Genomic DNA, 21215 nt, shown 5'->3' on the forward strand with positions numbered 1-21215 from the left:
TTTATAATCAGTACATATATTTATTTTATATATAATATATATAATTAGTTTATTTTATAATATATACCTCTATAATAATAATTTCTGTCATATAATAATATATGTAATTCATTACAATTTATTTATTTAATAATGATATTTAAAAAAAAATGTCCGCAATACATTTAATAACAAGCCAACAATCGTATTTATTATAATTAAATGTAAGAGTATTATATATGCTTAATATACAAAAGAGTTTCATACATTACATTAAAAATTAAAATAAAAAATAATCATTTTTTACTAATTATAAAAATATATTACAATTTATCCCCTGCATTTAAATTTACGTTCCTCTTATTTTCTAAGGACGTTATAGTTTTGTTATTATGTTTTCTATAAATTTTCTATAAATAGTAATTATACATAATGCTACTTATTATCTTGCTTCAGATTTAGAGAATGGTTGCAATGATCCTGGTTGCACCCAGGATAAACCAAGTGCTTTGCTTTCTTCTTCTTCCTATATCCCATAATAAGATACGATTAGAAAAAAACAAATGAAAAAAATTGTTAAGCTTCAATAATTTAAAATCATATACTTGTCATTGCTTAAAGCTTTCAGAAATAAATTTAATAGAAATTTCATTTTAACATTTCATTAATATTACAACTTTAGCATTATCAAAAATGACAATATGTATATCGTGTCCTAGTAAAAAGATTTTTAGTTTACGCATAACTTGAGCAATAACAAATATAAATGAAAATATTCTTTTAATAATTAAAAATTTAATGATACATATATTTTTATACCTTAGGTTCATAAATTTCTCTTTTAATAGAATTATAAAGTTCATCAACATATGGACTAAACATAATATAGTGAGGATCATCCACTGTAGATGAATTATAAACTTTGTTTAAACTTTCTCTTACACATTTTTTTACACGATCTCGAAACACTTCGAAATTATTCTCTAATCTGCAACACAAATATAATGTCAAAATATTTTTTATTTATAATTAAATACTTTCTTTCAGATACATACAAATTATATGCTTCATGGTTCACAGGATTCATCTTAAGATCTACTTTTGACAGAATTTTTGTTATAAATTGTATCAATTGCCAAATTCTATTACTTTTTCTCCATTCAGGAAATCCCCATAATGTGTTTAATTCTCCAGACACAGGATCGATTAAAGGATGAAAAATTGGAGTTTGAAACGTGACTTTCTATAATATTTGTTCGATATATAATTAAATCAATATTATAATTGAAATATTATATGTATTAGGCATAAATTATAGTAGGCAATAAATTCTTACAGGACATTCTCCATTTGGGAAATTTTGTGGTAGTGTTATATCAAATCTAAAAATTCCTCCTTGATATATTCCTTGCCGCACAAATTGTACACCGAACCATACTAACACAAAATAAATTCATATAGTTTAATAAATATATATTATAAATACATTTACAAGAAAATGTGGCAAAAAATAAGTCATGCACATATTTACATGTAAACCATTATACAAGACCAAGTCAGGACAAGCAAGACCTAAGAATCAATTCATATTTGACTTAAATAATTTGAATGCAATCTTTCTCATACATAAGATGCATTAAAAAAAAAAAAGAATTAATTAATTAATTAATTCTATTTGTCTATTTATATTACTTACACAAAGAATTTCGAGCAGATGGTATAACATAAATTCCCTTCAGATCTTGTGAACATAACATGTTACTATTTAAAAAAAAAGAAATTTTATTCATTTCAGATATTTATATAGCAATAAAAGATATATAAAATAGATTTCTATAAAATTTTACATATACTTATAAAATTTACTTACTATTCGGATAAAATATTATATTCTTGCAAATAAATCATATATTCTTTATTAGTTTGTGATACAGTCGGTCTATCGATCATTTTCACAGACATACTTAATTGAGAATCTCCGTTTGTGTTTACAGGTAATAACTTTCTGAACGAACCTTGTCTTTTCAAATTATCGTCTTTACTAGTATCGTTCTAATATCATTGAAAATCAATTATTATTTTTATGTTTTTACCTATTTTTAACTACTTTCGAATATGAAGAAATATTTGGAAAATATTTAATTAATCTCTTTTCGTTTCTTACCTTTGTTCCCAACATATTGATGTTATTAAGGAAAAGGCAGTCAATAGATAATGTTTAAAATATTAAATAATACTGAAAATATGTTTCATTATTTTAAAAAATAACTGATTTATTATTATTTTTTGTATATTTTCATTTTACTACCATTTTTCCTACAGTACTCCATCTTTTATATATGAACAAACATAGAGAAGAAATGATATAGATCTTCCGCTTAATATATTTCTTATATAATATGTTCTATTTGTCGATTATATCAGTGTAATACTATATAATTTCTTTTATAACATCAAAACTTACCTTAACGAATCTAAAAATCAAAATTACAAACTTTAGATTTTTTGATTTTAAAGTTAAATGTGTTATCTTTTGAAAAATTAAATTAAAGATTGATGAAATCAACTATCAATCATTATTGTTTGTTTTTAGTTAACACAATTTGTGTGATAAATTTCTATTAACCCACGCATGTATACACAGACACACACAAATAAATCTTTCATAAAGACCGTAACAGTCGATAATAAGGTATTCGAAAAAAAGGAGAAAAAATATTTGTAACGAATATCACACATAGCGCCAATAGGTTCTTCACAATCTCTAAAAAAATCCGGCTTTCCGTCTTCATAACGTATATAAACTCTGATTAATATTGAAGTCTGACAACTGTCAAATGACAAATCTGCTTCAAATATTACGTTTCAAAGATTGAAATGGCAGCAGAAATAAAACCTGCACCAGGGGTTAATCATGATAAATTTAGTACAAGTCGAAAACCTATACTTTTATCGAAATTAGAAGGATGCAATGATGATGTCAATGCGGCTATCATTATACCGCGGGAAGATGGTGTAATTAGTGTTTGCGATGACAGGTAAATGAATGTTATATTTTTGTTTTAATGAATTGAATTTTGATACAGATTCGTGCAATAATTATTTAATGATGTTTGCTTTTCCGCAGTTTATATTATATTATATTTTTAACAAAACATTTTTTTTTACAGAACTGTTAGAGTTTGGTTGAAAAGAGATTCTGGCCATTATTGGCCAAGTGTTTGTCAATATATGGCTGCTGGTGCAACATCAATGCATTATTGTGTACAAACTAGACAGTTATTTGTTGGTTTAGAAAATGGAACTATAAATGTATGTATTGTATCATTCTTTTCAGAGAATTATTAATATTTTCTATATTTTAGAATGAATATGTTAGGTATTACTTTTAGGAATTCATATTGGAACAAGATTATAATCAAATGACTGCTATGCGTGAATATGCTGCACATCAAGCAAGAGTTACAGGTGTTATATTTGCATCAAATTATGAATGGGTATTAAGCATAGGTCGAGATAAAATGTTTCAATTACATTGTTCAGAAACAGGGCAAAAGTTAGGATCATATCAGACAGATGCATGGTACACTGCATTGCAGTATCCTTTTAATAAAAAATAATTTCTTATTTATATTTCTTATTTATATTTAAAATTTATATTTCATTTAAAAAATTTCCATTTAAAATTAAAAATATCTCCTTAACTTATAATTATTAACTATACTTACTATAGATTTGACACACAATCGAAACATGCTTTTGTCGGTGATTATTCTGGACAAATAGCTATGTTGAAGTTAGATACTAATGGTGTCACACTAATTACCACGTTAAAAACACACACAGGAAGCATTCATACATTAGCATGGGATTCTGAAAAACAACTTTTATTTTCTGGAAGTTTCGATCAAAGTATTATTGTATGGGATATCGGTGGTCGGCAGGGTACAGCATATGAATTACAAGGACATCAGTAAATTCAGATTTCTATAAATTTTTTTCTAGATAAATTTTCATTCTATAGCATTCCATAATTTTACAGCAATAAAGTGACAGCATTATGTTATGCAAGTGCAGAACGTATGTTATTATCTGGAGGAGAAGATGGTGTAATAGTGTGTTGGGATATGGCTGCAAATAGAAAAGAGACAGCAGCATGGATAGAATCTGATACATGCCAAGTAAGCAATTTTACAATTATAAGAAATTATAAATCTATACAATCTTTTATTATGTATAGATAAATATTATAACAAATTTAGGCTTGTGGAAGACCATTCTTTTGGAATATTAAAGCAATGATGGATCAACGACAATTAGGTTTGAGACAACATCATTGTCGTCATTGTGGTCGTGCATTATGCGCTCGATGTACATCTCAACGAATACCAATACCTGCAATGGGTTTTGAATTTGAAGTTAGAGTATGTGATCAATGTCATATTCAACTTAAAGCTGCAAAGTAAGTAGAAAAAAATAAAATTAAATGTATCTGAAAATGGAACAAACAAAATCTATCTATATTTTATTCATATTATGTATTTATTTATTATGCAGCCAAACATCTTTAGCATCATTTCATGATGCAAAGCATAATGTTGTTGGAATGGATCTCGATGCTTCTAGACGAAGATTATTAACTATTGGACAAGATCGTCTTATTAAGATTTGGGATATTTCCGCACTTCTTCAATGAACTTCCAAATATGTTTATTTATAAATAACGAAACTAATCAAATCATAAGGTATAAGAGGAAAATACTGTTATATTTCGATGTAAAAGTATAATATCCAGAGCCTATTTTTACGATCGTTATTGAAATCATTTTAAAATCCGTTTATTTAATTGTAAGCACTAAATTTTTTATGTTACAATTTGCTTCTTACATAAAGAAATTCTGAATCTTTAAAATATTTTACAGCATTGAAATAGAATACATAAAAATTAAAAAAAAAAAAGAAAATGTATATCACTTGCAAATACTCTTCCAGTGGAAAAAAACTCAATAACTTATTCAGCAAATGATAGAAAATAATATATATTTTATTTTTTTTCATTTATTGTAATAACATTTATAAATGACCAAAGTATGGATCAATAGATTGAATTTTTAATTAAATTCGTTATAAATATGTTTTAATAAATCATTATACATAAACGGAATAAATATGAAATGATAATTTTACTTTTTCATTAGAAGATTAACATAATAATTATGAATAAATTAAATTTTGATTTTAAATGAATAAAAAATATCAAAATTAAGAAATACATTATTTAAAAATACAAATATGACATTATGAGAAATTTTATATTTTAAAGTACAAAATTAAATTATATTTATCTGATTGATACAGTCAAAAATTTTTAACATTTTTGACTTATCTTTTTCTTCAGAATACTATGTGCATTATAAAATTATATTATTATTATTATATTATAATTATTTAATATAAAGATACAACATTTTTGAGGAATTGCTCTAAACTGCCTATTAATTTAAAAAATAATATAATTTGTCAAAACATTGTCAATAACTTTTAGTTTTGTCAATGTTGCTCCTAGTCGTTCTCTTTGTTGCATTTCTAATTATTTATGTTATAATTTTTTAAAAACTCGAAGGATTGATTTATTTGTAAAATGCAATATTTTTTCAAACATTTAAAACGAGGTACAGCTTATGTAAAAATAATAATAATTAGAAATTATTACTACTATTACTAATGCTAATAATAATAATAATAAAAATGATAATAGTAATAATAACAACAACAACAACAATAATAATAATTTAAGTTGTACACATTATTACAGAAATAATAATATTTCCAAAAATTAAAATTTTAAATACAATTTGATTAAAGTTATGACTACATTACAATTTTTATAGAAAAACATAAAGAATTAGAATGGAAAACAGATTTTGATAAAAATATGTTATTTATATTCTATTTATTTTCTTTGTATAATTATTCAATAATTCTATTTAATAATAACATACATATTTTGTACCTGGATTACAATTTTTATTGTTCAATTATTCACTTAGCAAATATTATTGATTTCTCATCAATACTATAACTGATGATAAAAGCAACTAAGAGAAAAGAAACATTTATTATCGGAGCACGTTAAATCAATTAATGTACGAGTGCAATTTGAACAAATGTATTATGTATGTTAAATTCGTCTTGTGCTTTTTTTAAATATAATTATTTATAAAACAATGTTATATAAAACATTATAATAATATTAATATTTTATTCAAAATTAAATAATATATTTTGGAATTAATTTATATATATATATATTCTACACGTGAATATTTTGCCATGCAATCAGTCTTATTATGCTGAACACAAGCGAAGAGTATTGATCATTTATTAAAAATATATATCTACCAAGAAGCAATACTCTAAATTTAGATATAGAATCTATCATTTCTTCGTTACATCGAATGATAGTAACTTCTTAATTTTAGGAAATAATTTATAATATTCGTTGTGCATTGTAATTATTCATTATCAAAAGACATCGATCAACTGCGTAATTTATGCGGGATCAAAATCAAAATTGTTTAAAATACATACTTTCATTCGTATTTTTACTGTTAAAATATACAATATCGATAACGATACAACAGTACAGTAATTTGTTATAATTTCCACAAAAATCTTTGAAGTATTCGTAAAAGATAAATCGTTAGAATGGAAGTATTGTTCTTGTTGCATAAAAAATATCTTATTTATACATATATATGGCACGTTTTTATAAAATTGTTAATTTGCAACGTGCATAACATCGCTAATGTTGTTATTGTTGCCGAAGTTTTCAGTACTTTATGTATTAATGCATATGTTAAAAATTATAAAAATTATTATGTATGTATGTATGTATAACATTCATGTAAAATTCGTATGAAATGAAAAATATATTTTCAATGTAAACGATTTGTTTGGTTTTCTGTAATATATCCATTAGTAATAAGAACTATAAAGTAGAATTCCTCGATCGGTAAAAAGACCATTGTTCGAACAGTTTGAAGGACAATGAAAAAAACTATAGATGGTATCGAATCGTACGCAACAGGTTGCAGGTAAATATACACGAGTGAATATGTATTGAAGTGTATGACGTCATGATCGAGATATCGATGAAGAAAGAATCAAGGAAGATTCAGGGAAGCAGATATGAAAGAACTGTTAAAAGATATAGAATCAATACTTATTAAATATATGATGATTGGTGGGGTATCGCATAGCTGAAGCCAAACTTGATCATGGTTTAGTCAAAGATAGTTTTTCCACCTCTTTCAGTTGCTTCCACCTGGCACACCCGATTCGAACCGAAACTCCCCGAGTGGACGCGTCAACGTGCCGGTCACGGTCGTGGCCCATTCTGTGAAACAACTACTGTTGCTTTTTGTGTCCTATTTTTCAGTGTAGTCAGTGATCTTTTCTTTTTTCATGTTCGTTGCTTCTTTTAAGCGCTAAGCTTCGATAAGCTTCTCTAGTCACGTCGGACATGAAAAGCGCGCTTCACATCACGTTCAAAGTGTAGTGCAGTGCCTCTTAATGGAGTGTGCCAACATCGTGTAGCCACTTTCGTCGTGTTTTTCGTTACTCGCATAAGGTACGTTTATATTTATTCATTCTCACGGGAGAATCGTTTACTCGAGATGTTCGTTTATTATAAATGAAAAATATTTGATTTAGAACGATAAAATTTTTTATTGTTCATAACGGATGCTTGATTGAAAACAAAATTTTTACGCCGCTACGGAAACGCGTCCCTTTTTCCTTTTAGACCAAACGAAGATATTACGTTATAAATAATTGTATTATTATTTATTATGCTACTGCAATATTAAAAAAATTATTAGTATCTGAATTTTTAAATTTCTATCCAATTGTTATCTCTATATTTATTCTCTAAATTCTATGTAAATACCAAAAAGTTTTTTATTCGTAAATGAATTTTTTACGTGAAAAATAGTGTTAAAAAAATTTAAAGAAAAACCCAATATCAATATTTCGCGTAATTGTAGTTAGTACGTGTAAATATATAGCGAGTTTTAAATGTAATAAATAAGATAATAAGTAATGACGAGATAAGGCTAAGATTTAGATAAAAATAATATTTTCTTCGTTTTGAATCTTGAAATATTTATTAAAAAACTCGTACTTTGCTCATTTAATTTATTTTTTCGGTATATCAAGTTTCCTCTACTATTATTAGTTTTTAATTTTGAATGTAATTTTTGCGGGAATCACAAGTTCGATCGCGCGAAAAAAAAAATGTGAAAAAGATGTTATTTCAATTTATCGCGTAAAAGTTTAAAAATAGAAATAAAAATTTAGCAGAATATGAAAAAAGTTATAATAGAGCGAAGATGCACACGTGGAAAGCGATCATGACGTAAGATATAGACTCGAATAAGCGCAAGCGTGGCGAGTAAACGAGAGGTGTGATTTCAATGCTGTTGTTAGGAAGTACAAATCAAAATTGCACAAGCAATTAAAGAGTAGAATCCGACCATTGGATTATTGATACATTGGAACTGTAAATTTTAACTTTCGTTAATTTTTAATAAATATATTTTTAATAAAATCGCAACAATGTGAAGTATCCCATGCACAAACGCATGTCGTCCGATCGTCCATTAAAGTCTCCCATAAACGGTGTATAGCTACGTTCTCCATTCTCTCGATACGTACATATTTTCAAAGTCAACGACTGCGGCTTTTTTGCGCGTTCATCTTTCAAGTTCAAGGGAAAGCTGTGGAATGGTTTCTTATAACTCGTTCTCTATTTAATAGATTACAATACATTTTGGGCTTTGAATAGAATTTTTTTTCGAAATTCATCCTTCATATTTTCTAAGATGGATCAGAAATTAATTCGGAACAAGAATAACGAATACCGAACGGTTCGTCGACCCAAAAGTTGTTCATGCAAGTATAATCCAAGAAAACTTATCTCTATATCTAACTTGACTAACAAAATCAATGCTATGCAATGACGCGTAAATTGAAATTCCGTTGTGTCAAATTTATGAATTCATAAATTTATGAATTCATTAAATATTTCCCTGATTAATCCCTGATTAAATCGATTGATTCAATTTTCTTTCGTAAATTGTATCGTTGTAAACAAGAGATCAGAATCGATATAGTAATCGAGATCGATCTTATGGCGAGAATCATCCTCGATGGATGTTCTCGAAAGGTGTGTTGTACGGCTGAATGGTAGCAACAGAAACTGCCTAACCCACTTTTGCAAACAGGTTTATGCTTGTGCTGCTTCCACTGTAACGGTGATCAGCCGGACATAATCATCGCACGCAGAACAATTTTTCTTCAAATAAATTCGCGTAAGAATGTTCGACACAGACTTGTATGTATGTAACAATAGAGCAAATCAAACGCACTCATTCAATTTCTGTGAAAAAACGTTTATGCGTTCGTTACCAAAAGTATTGTTCAAAAATATTTTATACAATGACGTTCAACTGATCCGAAACATTTCCCTTTTTGTTCTGTTATATGAGTGCACGAAAAAAGATAAGAACGAGTGCACAAGCAATGAGAGAACAAGAAGAAAAAGAAAGTTTTGTTTTCTTTCAGGCGGAGTGCCGACAACCACGACTTGAGAGATGGTCATCGTCACGCGGGTAAGTATTATTGTAACAGGTTGTCATATTGCGCTGGTTACTCTTTGCTCTGGTTAATAAATTGGTCGATAAATTGTAAAATATACGTACATCGATTAAGATCGAGGAATAAGAAAAATGATCCAATGCTCGCACACATTACATTGTATACCGCTTTCTTCGTCGCATTCTTCAAAGACGGTCACTAGGAATCTGTGACAAGTGAAAATGACGCAGATCAACTATCTCCAGATTCTTTCCTCGTATGAAAAGTCATACTCGGGGGACACGCGTCGAATTTCTTTTCATTCAATTAATATTCAAATCTTTTTCTTATTATATTCATTTTACTTATCTTCATTGTCCATAGATTAGTGAATAATGATGATGGAATAAAAACGATATTCTATATTCTCTTCGATAATCGGCCATTCTCCTCTTGAATAGTTTTTAATCAAATACGAATAGATATATTTTACAAAGGTAATTACAAAAAATTCTTTCAAGAATATTGATCGGAATTGAAACAAAAGATGTTTCAGATCTATGATCGATCGAAACAAAAATATAAATACGACAATCGATTAGCTGAAGCATCGTATCGCGAAATATTAATGCAACATAAAAGGAATGGTCGCTTAATTAGGCATAGTTAACGGTCCTTGGTCACATCGCATATGCCCTGAACAGAGGCTTTTAGCATTTCGCGCGAACGAACCAGCCGTCATATAACGGGACGCGAGTCATTTTACCGGACACGCGTTTGTATCCTCGATATCGTATTCTATTCCTTCCTTGTGGCGCGTGCGCACGCGTCTATAATGCACACTCGTCTATCTTATTTTCTTGCGTTGGTTCCAACTTGTCTTTCGAGATCGGGGAATAAACAGGGAAAGAATCTGTTTCGCGATATCAGAGATACATGAGCACGAATCATGATTTTTCATAGACACGAAAGAGAGGCGAAAGTAAAACCGACTGACAAAAGAAGAGCCAAATTGAACGGAGATTTGTTTCGAGGTAACGAGCGGACGAGCTCTTCCGATGTTGTTCCGGTGAGGTGAACAATCGGAACGTATACGAATATCAGGTACAGTTTGTGCGCTCGTATAGAGCGTAAGTATCATATCCGTAAAAAGTGTAGGCTAGTTTAGAGGTTCTCAAATAGTCTTTCAACTGGAACGCATGCAGTTTCCTAGTGATAATACTGATCCGATTTTCTCGTCTATACCTAAGATCGATGAATCGCCGTCACGTAATATTCATTGTTAATTTAATCTGTGTGACGGTATACATAGATATATAGATATATATAGATGCATATAATGGAAGATACAACTACGGACCATAGTTGAAAATAATTTCTCATGGAAATTTGGCACACGGCTACTTGATTGGTCATTTCCATGTAAACCGAAAACTGTTTCGGTCGACACAGTCGATAAATTATTTGCCTAGCACAAATTAACGTCGTTTCTAATTCACTTGAAAACTTGTCGTTCGTCGAAAGATGATCGATCGCAGCGCATCGCATCGCATCACGTCTCGTTCGTATAAAGACCGTGTCGTCGGAAGCCGGAATAATACTCGTTTCTTTGGGTAATTACATTATCGTTTGTGCGGGCAACAATGACGGTGATTCAAAACAAAGGGAGAAGTTAGACAGGCCCGATCGGGTCTCTTCATTTTTAGAAAATTGTTGAAAAGTTGTCACGATACGAATCCAGTTTTAAATTTAAATTAATTATCCGTTATTATCGTTCGATTGTATAGCGTGTAATTTTTTTTGATTATCCGAAACTCGCTATCTATTCTATCGCACGGAAAGATAATAGAAAGAAAAGAAAGAGAAAGAAGAAAGTGACTCTTCTTCATATTCGAATGTTAAGATTTAACCAATTCTATTTGTTATTATTTGAAAGTGTACGCGTAAGCGTCGTTTTTTCCAGAATAGACACATTAAAAAAATAAAAGGGAAATTACCGATGAAAAAATTACGTTGCAGGGAGATTACATATGGATCGAACCAATCTCAGGGAGAGAATTTGACGTTGCTATCGGAGCACGAGTTATTTCCGCGGAAGGCAGACGCATTCAAGTGAAAGACGACGATAACAAGGTATTGTTTAATTTATCACAATTCTCGACTCGTATCGAAAAATTGTTTATTATGTATAAAATTCGATTTATCTTGTCTATCGGAGATTCCTATAATAATCGGGGCCATATTATCGATGTAAATACCGATCGATGTAAAAAGATATAAAATGACATTGATATGTTCAGGAACAATGGCTGACTCCAGAGAGGCGAATAAAAGCGATGCATGCCACTTCTGTGCAAGGTGTAGAAGATATGATCAGTTTAGGAGACCTCCATGAAGCGGGTATTTTAAGGAATTTGTTGATCCGTTATAACGAGAATCTCATATACGTAAGCAATTGTCTCGAATCCCCGCTTACTTTACAATATATTTATATACAAAACGAGCTTGTAACACATAAAATTTCTTTCCTTTTTTAGACGTACACCGGTTCGATTCTAGTCGCTGTGAATCCATATCAAATATTGCCTATTTATACTGCGGAACAAATCAAATTGTACAAGGATCGTAAAATCGGAGAGCTACCGCCGCATATATTCGCAATTGGAGATAATAGTTATGCGCACATGAATCGATATGGTCAAGATCAGTGCATAGTGATTAGGTATCGAGCATCGTTTTATCTTATTTTTCCACTTGATTAAATATTTCGAGCGGCTGCCTCCTTCTTCTCTATACTATTTTTCTATTTAGAAATGGTTTGTCAAATCCACGAATGTTTGTGTCTTAGCGGCGAAAGCGGAGCCGGCAAAACGGAAAGTACGAAACTAATTTTGCAATATTTGGCAGCGATTAGCGGCAAGCATTCTTGGATTGAACAACAAATTTTGGAAGCGAACCCCATCTTGGAAGGTAAATCTCTATATACGTACACAGGATCATCGCATTAGGAAGATGAAAATTTTCAATTTTATTTTGGATTCTGCAGCATTTGGCAACGCTAAGACTGTGCGAAACGATAATTCGTCGCGCTTTGGAAAATACATTGACATTCACTTTAATGAACAAGGCGTGATAGAAGGGGCGAAAATAGAGCAATATTTATTGGAAAAGTCACGAATAGTTTCACAAAGTCTGGACGAAAGGAACTATCACGTATTTTATTGCATGCTGGCCGGTCTTTCGAAAGAAGAGAAGCAAAAGCTGGAATTGGAAGATGCTTCTTCGTACAAGTATTTAACAGGGGTAATGCTTCACTGAAATGGAACGAAATGGAACGAAAAGACGCCTAATATCCCTATTCAAAATCATTTCTTTCCTCTCAGGGTGGCAGTATCACGTGCGAAGGCCGAGACGACGCCGCAGAATTTGCTGACATTAGATCAGCAATGAAGGTTTTACTGTTTTCCGACATGGAAATTTGGGAGATACTTAAGCTTCTTGCTGCCCTGTTGCACATGGGAAATGTCAAGTACAGAGCTATCGTCGTAGGTAGGATTATTTCATTTGAAGTACTTGTAAAAAAATATTAGACATTAAATTCGACGAATAAATTACAGCCATGGAATCTTTCATCTTAGAAATAAAAAACGAGGCTATTTACAAATAATAAGTAATCCTCGAGTACTTTAATTATTCGAAATAACTGTTTCAGATAATTTAGACGCTACTGAAATTCCGGAACAGACAAATGTGCAAAGAGTGGCGCATTTATTGGGCGTACCTGTCCAGTCTTTGATAGACGCACTTACACGTAAAACAATATTCGCCCACGGTGAGACTGTTGTAAGTAAGGAATTATCTGAGGTTATAAGATGAGTGGAAAATATAATTATCGATGGAGTAAAATCAGAGATTTTCCATAATTAACCAGAAATGTATGCGCAGGTGTCCACGTTGTCCAGGGAACAATCTGTGGATATCAGAGACGCGTTCGTGAAGGGAATATACGGGCGTTTATTCGTGCACATCGTAAAAAAAATAAACGAAGCGATTTACAGGCCCAAGAATACGTCTAGGAGCGCCATAGGTGTGCTGGATATATTCGGTTTCGAAAATTTCAGTCACAATAGTTTCGAACAATTTTGCATCAACTACGCGAATGAAAATCTACAACAATTTTTCGTCCAACATATTTTCAAGCTTGAGCAAGAGGAATACAACCACGAGGGTATAAATTGGCAGCACATCGAGTTCGTCGACAATCAAGATGCCCTCGATCTGATAGCCATCAAACAATTGAACATTATGGCCTTGATCGACGAGGAGTCAAAGTTTCCCAAAGGCACGGATCAAACCATGCTGGCCAAGATACATAAGACTCACGGAAGCCACCGGAATTATTTAAAGCCAAAATCGGACATCAATACCTCCTTCGGCCTGAATCACTTCGCCGGCGTCGTGTTCTACGACACGAGAAGTTTCCTCGAGAAGAACAGGGACACGTTCAGCGGCGATTTGCTGCAATTGATTCACATATCGTCGAACAAATTTCTGCAGGCCTGCTTCGCCGAGGACATAGGTATGGGGTCAGAGACCAGGAAGAGAACGCCCACCTTGTCCACCCAGTTCAAAAAATCTTTGGATTCGTTAATGAAAACGTTGTGCAGTTGTCAGCCTTTCTTCATCAGGTGCATCAAGCCGAACGAGTACAAGAAACCGATGATGTTCGACAGGGGGCTTTGTTGCCGTCAGTTGAGATATTCCGGAATGATGGAAACGATACGAATTCGCAGGGCTGGTTACCCGATCAGGCATTCCTTCCCCGAGTTCGTCGAGAGATACAGGTTCCTGATACCTGGTATACCGCCGGCGCACAAAGTGGATTGTCGGGCGGTTACGTCAAAAATTTGTCACATAGTTTTGGGAAAATCGGATTACCAACTCGGGCACACGAAAGTGTTTCTCAAGGATGCCCACGACTTGTTCCTGGAGCAGGAACGCGACCGCGTTCTGACGCGTAAGATCCTGATACTGCAGCGCAACATACGTGGCTGGGTGTACAGGAGAAGGTTCCTCCGCATGAGAGCGGCGGCGACGGTGGTGCAAAAATATTGGAGGGGTTACGCGCAACGGCAACGTTACAAACGCATGCGAATCGGTTACATGCGGCTTCAAGCGCTGATCAGGTCGCGAGTGTTGTCCCATAGGTTCAGGCACCTCAGAGGGCACATAGTCGCTCTTCAGGCGCGAGCCAGAGGTTACCTGGTGCGGAAAATGTATCAAAAGAAATTGTGGGCGATCGTGAAGATACAAGCCCACGTTCGAAGGCTGATCGCGCAGAGGCGGTACAAAAAGATCAAGTACGAGTATCGGTTGCACGTCGAGGCGCTGAGACTTCGAAAGAAAGAGGAACGGGAGTTGAAGGACCAGGGTAATAAACGGGCGAAAGAAATTGCCGAGCAAAACTACAGGGAACGAATGCAAGAGTTGGAGAGGAAAGAGATCGAGATGGAATTGGAGGATCGGCGTAGAATGGAAATCAAGAAAAATCTGATAAACGACGCAGCTAAGAAGCAGGACGAGCCGGTGGATGACAGCAAACTGGTCGAGGCTATGTTCGATTTCTTGCCGGATTCGAGCAGCGAGGCCCCCACTCCTGCCAGGGAAACTTCCGTGTTCAATGATCTACCAGCTCCGAAAGCGGATCAACAGGAAATCATCAGCCCTGTTCAAACGGCCTCCGAGGACGAGGAGGATTTATCCGAGTTCAAATTCCAAAAATTTGCGGCAACCTATTTCCAGGGGAACATCACGCATCAATACTCGAGAAAGCCGTTGAAGCATCCATTGTTGCCGTTGCACACGCAGGGGGATCAGTTGGCTGCGCAAGCGTTATGGATCACGATACTTCGTTTCACCGGAGATTTGCCCGAGCCTAGGTTTCACACGATGGATAGAGATACGACCTCGGTTATGTCGAAAGTTACGGCCACGCTTGGCCGCAATTTCATCCGAAGCAAAGAATTCCAAGAGGCACAAATGATGGGCGTAGACCCGGAAACGTTTCTCAGGCAAAAACCGCGATCGATACGACACAAGTTGGTCTCGTTGACGTTGAAACGAAAGAATAAACTAGGCGAGGACGTGAGACGAAAGTTGCAAGAAGACGAGTACACGGCGGATAGTTATCAGTCCTGGTTGGAGGCAAGACCCACCTCGAATCTCGAAAAGTTGCATTTTATTATTGGCCACGGAATATTACGCGCCGAGTTGAGAGACGAGATATATTGTCAAATATGTAAACAACTGACGAACAATCCTTCCAAATCTTCGCACGCTCGCGGTTGGATTTTGCTCTCGCTTTGCGTTGGGTGTTTCGCACCGTCCGAGAAATTTGTCAATTATTTGCGAGCATTCATCAGGGAGGGGCCACCCGGATACGCGCCATATTGCGAGGATCGACTCAAGAGAACGTTCAACAACGGTACACGGAATCAACCGCCGAGCTGGTTGGAACTTCAAGCGACGAAATCGAAGAAACCTATCATGTTACCGATCACGTTTATGGATGGTAATACTAAAACATTACTCGCCGATTCTGCAACCACCGCCAGAGAATTGTGCAATCAATTGTCCGATAAAATATCGTTACGCGACCAATTCGGATTTTCACTTTACATCGCGTTATTCGACAAAGTATCGTCCCTCGGTAGTGGTGGGGATCACGTGATGGATGCCATCTCTCAATGCGAACAATACGCCAAGGAACAAGGTGCTCAAGAGCGGAATGCTCCGTGGAGATTGTTCTTCAGAAAAGAGATATTCGCGCCTTGGCACGAGCCAACGGAAGATCAAGTGGCTACTAATTTGATTTATCAACAGGTGGTCAGAGGGGTCAAATTTGGGGAGTATCGTTGCGACAAGGAAGAAGATTTAGCGATGATCGCCGCCCAACAATATTACATCGAATATCACACGGACATGAACGTCGATAGGTTATATACACTTTTGCCGAATTATATTCCGGACTATTGTTTGACGGGTATCGACAAAGCGATCGATAGATGGGGACATCTCGTTCTGCAAGCATATAAAAAGGTGACTGAAATAAATCTATCTTTGCTCCGTGCTTTCATTTTATTCGACAATTATTCGAAATTGTTCTTCTTCTCGTAGAGTTATTATTTAAAGGAGAAGGTACCTGCTCTACGCGTTAAAGAAGATATCGTTGGTTATGCCAAATTTAAGTGGCCATTGCTTTTTTCTCGTTTTTACGAAGCATACAGAAATTCTGGCCCGAATCTGCCAAAAAATGATGTTATTATAGCCGTCAATTGGACCGGAGTGTACGTCGTGGATGATCAAGAACAAGTACTTCTCGAATTGTCGTTTCCCGAGATTACCACCGTGTCTAGTCAAAAGTGCGTTCGAGTACAGATGATTTTCTTTTTTTTTTTTTATCCATTTTTATCCGATCTATTTTCCACGGATCTTCATTTCTTCTATCTTATCATCCCCCGATTTCACCAATTAATTTTCAGAACTAATAAAATGTTCACGCAAACGTTTAATTTATCAACGGTGCGAGGAGAAGAATTTACTTTTCAAAGCCCTAATGCCGAAGATATTCGTGATTTGGTGGTATACTTTTTGGAAGGTCTGAAAAAACGTAGTAAATACGTTATCGCTTTGCAAGATTACAAAGCACCGGGTGAAGGTTCCTCGTTTTTGACTTTTCAAAAGGGAGATCTCATCATTTTGGAGGAAGAAAGTACAGGCGAAACCGTTCTCAACTCGGGATGGTGCGTCGGCACGTGCGAAAGAACCGGCGAAAAGGGCGATTTTCCAGCCGAGACAGTTTATGTTTTACCCTCGTTAACGAAACCACCGAACGACATTTTGGTAATCCGAACGCATTTTTTACAAAAACGATATTATTTTTACCTCTCCGCCTATTGTTTTCTTTTTCTTCGCATGATCTTCTAAATTATAATCGATTTTTTTTTTCAGTCCTTGTTTAGCATCGAAGGGACAGAAAATGGGCGAAAATTGTATCCGCAGCAAGTAAATGGAGTAGAATCTCGTGACAAACCTCACACTCTGTTAGAATATGCTATTGATCATTTCCGGTAAATGAAATTTGTACATACATCGTAACATATAAATATTTTATATATTTACGCTATCGTGACAAATAAAAAAATGTTTATCTCGTTTCAGAACGCCTCCAAAAAGAACAATGTCGAAAGCATTGACGTTGACAACAGCGCGACGTGGTCATACCGATGAGTTATGGCATCATTCCAGAGATCCGATCAAACAACCTCTTTTAAAGAAGTTGATATCCAAAGAAGAATTAGCCGAAGAAGCGTGTTTTGCTTTCAACGCGATTTTAAAATACATGGGTGATCTACCAACAAAAAGACCTCGTATCGGTAACGAGTATACCGATCTTATTTTCGATGGACCATTAAAGAACGAAATTCTTCGGGACGAAATTTATTGTCAAATCATGAAACAATTAACAGATAATCGGAACAGATTGAGCGAAGAACGCGGATGGGAATTAATGTGGCTAGCCACTGGCCTCTTTACTTGTAGTCAAAGTCTTTTGAAAGTAATATATCACACACATCAAATGATATTCGCAATATTTGCTACAAATAAAAATCTGTTTCTATTCGTTCGCAGGAATTAACTCTATTCTTGCGTACGAGACGACATCCTATATCTCAGGATTCTTTGCAAAGGCTACAAAAAACTTTACGTAATGGTCAGCGAAAATATCCTCCACATCAAGTAGAAGTAGAAGCTATACAACACAAAACGACACAAATATTCCACAAAGTTTATTTTCCCGACGATACGGACGAAGTACGTATAATATGCCCTCTAAATATCTAAATTTTATTTTTTTTTTTTATTTTTTTATGAACAAAATTATACAAAATTCACAACTAATCGTTCCCTAAATTATTTTTATACAGGCATTTGAAGTAGATTCGTCAACGAGAGCTAAAGATTTTTGTCAAAACATTGCGCAAAGATTAAATTTACGGTCTGCAGAGGGATTCAGTCTTTTTGTGAAGATCGCTGACAAAGTCATCTCGGTTCCGGAAGGAGATTTCTTTTTCGATTTTGTACGGCATTTGACAGATTGGATAAGAAAAGCTAGACCGTCTCGTGATGGTAGACAATTTATAAATCTTTTTTTTTGAAAACAAAAAAGATGGCAAAAGAATAATATTTATAAAATTCGTGTATTTTGCTTAGGCGTATCACCCCAATTTACGTATCAAGTCTTTTTTATGAAAAAGCTATGGACCAATACTGTTCCTGGCAAAGATAGAAACGCAGACCTCATCTTCCACTTCCATCAAGAACTTCCTAAATTATTAAGAGGTGAAAATCATTTCTTTTTCTCAAACCGTTATTCGTTTCGATCATATTATATAATTATATATATATTTATCTACTCTTTATAGGATATCATAAATGTACAAAAGAAGAAGCATCGAGATTAGCGGCATTGGTGTACAGAGTTCGTTTTGGTGAGAGTAAACAGGAACTTCAAGCGATTCCGTAAGTGAATATCATATATATAATTATATATAAGCAAAATTTTTATATTTGAAGATAAGGCAAATAGAATTCTTTGCAGGCAAATGTTAAGAGAACTTATACCCGGCGATTTAGTGAAGATACAAAGTTCCAATGATTGGAAAAGATCAATAATAGCAGCATATAATCAAGATGCTGGTGAGATATTATTTCAATTAAATTTAAATTATTTTTTAAATCGAAACTATGATTCTCTCTCTCTCTCTCTCTCTCTCTCTATACATATATATATATATATATGTGATAAATAAATTCGTTATTTATAGGTATGAGCCCAGAAGATGCTAAAATAACATTTTTGAAAATTGTTTATCGATGGCCAACTTTTGGTTCGGCATTTTTTGAAGTTAAACAAAGTACAGAACCAAATTATCCGGAATTATTGTTAATCGCTATCAACAAACATGGTGTAAGTCTTATACATCCACAAACGAAAGTAAGTAATCATCTATTTCTATAATCACGAATTATAATTAATAAAATATTTCACTATAAACATTTTGCGTTTTTAGGATATATTAGTAACGCATCCTTTTACCAGAATTTCAAATTGGTCGTCAGGTAATACTTATTTTCATATGACGATAGGAAATTTAGTTCGAGGTTCCAAATTATTGTGCGAAACTTCACTTGGATATAAAATGGATGATCTTTTAACTTCGTATATTTCGTTAATGCTTACAAATATGAATAAGCAACGTACAATACGGATAAAATAAATGTGATTTTATTGAACTACTTTAAACCGTGATTGATGATTAAATGTGCGCAAGATGAGAATGTGAATGAGGAATGTTAAGAAAATATTATAAAATAGTCAGTACTAAGAAATACCAGACAATTCACTAATTAAAATTTTTCGATTCATGCTATTTATCAAATTAATTTTATATTGATTATAGAAAGTATATTTAAATATTAATCTTTTTCAACGTAACAATAGATAATTCTGTACTTATAGATATACTCGAATAATTTTTCACAGAAACAATGTTGCCAAGCACAATAGAAAATCGCATAGCAATAATAATAATATATCCTTAAACGTTTCTATAGTAAGAAACGTTTTATATACATACATGTTCTTGTTATAAATTTTTTATTATATATACATATAAGTATATACAATACATTCACGTTACTGTTTTTACTGTTTTTACGTTATTGCATCCATTGTCGTTCAAGTTTCGTTAATATGATTATAACGTTTGAGAATATAAAGGGGATTATAATGCACGTGTACACAAATAATTAGTTAAAAAAATTTGTATATGATTTATTTACAAATAAGATTTTTCATATAATTTTGTAAAATATTATTTTAACATATAGGAAAAAGAAATATACAATGAAAGAAGTTCACGTTCAAACGTATTCTATCATTTTGAATTGGAGACATATATATATATATATTATATATATATATATAAATTGGGATGTATATATAATTAATATTATGTGTAATCTAAAATAATTCCATATTTGCAAAAAATTATTCAAAAATGAAGAATTTACGTTCGAACGTGTACTTAAAATAATTTTCTAATGAAACGTAATGATTACTCAATAATTATCCGTCCACTGATACATGTAAGGATGTAATTATTAACTTAAAAAATTTATTACTGTGAATAAAGATAATCATGTTCTTCAGGTACTTGGTGCAAATTTTAATCGTGGGTAAATTCCCATAGTATACATATACCGACATTCCTCTTTTACAATGGATCTCTTCAGGAAGACAATTCCCAAAGCGATCTTATCTCACTTCCTGCTGCAAATAATTATATTCGATGGTATCTGGAAAAGAACTCATACCAAGTTGAAAAATCAAGAAATGAATTGTTTCTGATAGATAATTTCTAGTTTCCATTTTAATAAAATTCCATTACTTTGATCGAAATGTATTACCGTATTTTGTATATAACAAAATATCTCACTTTCTTCCAACAAATATTTCCAACAAATTCAGTTAA

The 21215-nt window shown here is 32.9% G+C and overlaps 3 protein-coding genes across 8 annotated transcripts; 2 read left to right on the forward strand and 1 right to left on the reverse strand.

The window, feature by feature from the left end:
- On the reverse strand, positions 1–2585 carry LOC107998592 (AKT-interacting protein). The gene is made up of 8 exons (XM_017057944.3): positions 2444–2585; positions 2144–2309; positions 1850–2031; positions 1676–1740; positions 1316–1416; positions 1035–1222; positions 799–967; positions 1–505 (listed from the first exon to the last, which is right to left on the reverse strand). Exons 2-8 carry the CDS (start codon positions 2156–2158, stop codon positions 422–424), a joined length of 804 nt encoding a protein of 267 aa, XP_016913433.2. The 5' UTR covers positions 2159–2309; positions 2444–2585; the 3' UTR covers positions 1–421.
- Positions 2586–2856: 271 nt separating this feature from the next.
- On the forward strand, positions 2857–6930 carry LOC107998585 (WD repeat and FYVE domain-containing protein 2). 2 transcript variants are annotated; one of them, XR_009829874.1, is made up of 8 exons: positions 2857–3017; positions 3150–3291; positions 3372–3577; positions 3713–3952; positions 4022–4160; positions 4242–4441; positions 4537–4827; positions 4902–6930. XR_009829874.1 is itself a non-coding variant. In XM_017057932.3 (7 exons), the coding sequence occupies exons 1-7, from the start codon at positions 2857–2859 to the stop codon at positions 4673–4675; spliced, it is 1227 nt and encodes a 408-aa protein (XP_016913421.1). In that variant the 3' UTR covers positions 4676–6930. The 2 variants fall into 2 exon arrangements, 1 of the variants encoding a protein (XP_016913421.1); XM_017057932.3 differs by having other exon boundaries at positions 4537–6930.
- Positions 6931–7471: 541 nt separating this feature from the next.
- Positions 7472–20896, forward strand: LOC107998578 (myosin-VIIa). Of its 5 annotated transcripts, none has more exons than XM_062075489.1 (21): positions 7510–7612; positions 9607–9653; positions 11638–11751; positions 11919–12065; positions 12156–12340; positions 12467–12588; positions 12665–12921; positions 13002–13167; positions 13331–13461; positions 13564–16716; positions 16795–17039; positions 17160–17520; positions 17629–17747; positions 17839–18235; positions 18310–18492; positions 18606–18807; positions 18892–19020; positions 19104–19200; positions 19280–19377; positions 19506–19675; positions 19752–20896. In XM_062075489.1, exons 2-21 carry the CDS (start codon positions 9636–9638, stop codon positions 19956–19958), a joined length of 6501 nt encoding a protein of 2166 aa, XP_061931473.1. In that variant the 5' UTR covers positions 7510–7612; positions 9607–9635; the 3' UTR covers positions 19959–20896. The 5 variants fall into 5 exon arrangements, with proteins under 5 accessions (XP_061931475.1, XP_061931473.1, XP_061931474.1 ...); XM_062075490.1 differs by lacking the exon at positions 7510–7612 and adding an exon at positions 8968–9353; XM_062075491.1 differs by lacking the exon at positions 9607–9653 and having other exon boundaries at positions 7472–7612.
- Positions 20897–21215: the final 319 nt, after the last annotated feature.

Source organism: Apis cerana, linkage group LG5, assembly GCF_029169275.1.
Source record: "Apis cerana isolate GH-2021 linkage group LG5, AcerK_1.0, whole genome shotgun sequence".
NCBI lineage: Eukaryota > Metazoa > Arthropoda > Insecta > Hymenoptera > Apidae > Apis > Apis cerana.